Genomic DNA, 1361 nt, shown 5'->3' on the forward strand with positions numbered 1-1361 from the left:
GTGAGGAAAGGCTGAGAGAGCTGGGACTCTTCAGCCTGGAGAAGAGCAGACTGAGAGGGGATCTGATCAATGTCCATAAATATATAAAGGGTGATGGTGTCAAGAGAATGGGGCCAGACTCTTTTCACTGGTGGCCAGCGATAGGACAAGGGGCAACAGGCACAAGCTGGAACATAGGAAGTTCCAGCTAAAGATGAGGAAAAACTTCTTTACTGTGAGGGTGTGGGAGCACTGGGACAGGCTGCCCAGAGAGGGTGTGGAGTCTCCTTCTCTGGAGATGTTCAAAACCCACCTGGACACTTTCCTGTGCAACCTGCTGCAGGGAACCTGCTTTGGCAGGGGGGTTGGACTGGATGATCTCCAGAGGTCCCTTCCAACCCCCACCATTCTGGGATTCTGCACACATGCCTGCGTGTGGAAATAACAGCAGCAGAAGACACAAAACACTCTGCACCAGGCGATGCTGATCAAGCCAAAAGATACAATGAGATATTATGAAGATTATAGTGTGTGGCATCTCCTTCCAGGTAAAGAAATTAATCACCTTGGTTCAACGAGCCAGATAATGACCAGAGATTACAACTTCCTGAGCACACTCGTCCCTATCCAAGTACGACGTCTTAGCTCTGGGGTTCTTACCTTTGTTAAATTGTGCTGCTGCAGCGATGCCAGCTCATAGGGATCCATGTAGATTCCTGGTGGAAGACGAGTTCTAGCTGCCACAGCACATCCTCCTACATCCTCTCCCACCACACCAAGTTCTACCTTCACCAGCAGGTCCCTTCAAACAAGCAACAGAAGCAAAACAATTATAACTTCAAAAGATGGCACAAAACCCCCTGAGTGACATACTCTGGAGTGCTCAGGGACGCGCCGAGCTGTGCTGTCCTTCTCTGGTTAGGGTGGTGTAGTTCACCCTGACCCCACATCCATGACCAAAACAAAGCGTCGCTTCTTTGTTAACTTCTCAGAACTACCAACAGCCTCCACACAGATCTGAGAGAGGGGCCTCTTCTTCCTCCACTATAGCTTGTCACTGTTAATTACTTGATCATGCTAATCCATTCCTAGTGCCTACAGATCACAGCTCAGTAAGTTGATACAACTGTGCATGAAGTAGCAAAGAAGCTTTTTCACATGTAAAATCACATGGCATGTTACTCTGATGTGGCACCAGGGTGACAGCTCACCTGTGAAACCCCTCCTTCAGAAGCTCCTGTGTGACAGTGGTATCCTGACAAACAGCTTGGACATCTAAGGTGACATAACAATGTTTATTGAACAGTACATGTCGTTACCACGCTGTCAGACAGCTTTAACAAGCGAAGTTGTATCATCCATCATCTGCAAAGCCTCTCACA

General features: G+C 48.2%; 1 protein-coding gene across 1 annotated transcript in view; it reads right to left on the reverse strand.

Moving 5' to 3' along the window:
* Positions 1–1270, reverse strand: part of PIGX (phosphatidylinositol glycan anchor biosynthesis class X) — a gene marked incomplete at its 5' end in the record, with an annotated part of 6458 nt that extends 5188 nt beyond the window's left edge. The window contains 2 exons of the mRNA XM_010171271.2: positions 640–781; positions 1191–1270. Of these exons, the coding sequence (XP_010169573.2) occupies positions 640–781; positions 1191–1270 (222 nt within the window). The remainder of the gene's footprint in view (positions 1–639; positions 782–1190) is intronic.
* Positions 1271–1361: the final 91 nt, after the last annotated feature.

This window comes from Antrostomus carolinensis, unplaced genomic scaffold (assembly GCF_000700745.2).
Source record: "Antrostomus carolinensis isolate BGI_N321 unplaced genomic scaffold, ASM70074v2 scaffold19147, whole genome shotgun sequence".
In the NCBI taxonomy this organism is placed as follows: Eukaryota; Metazoa; Chordata; class Aves; order Caprimulgiformes; family Caprimulgidae; genus Antrostomus; species Antrostomus carolinensis.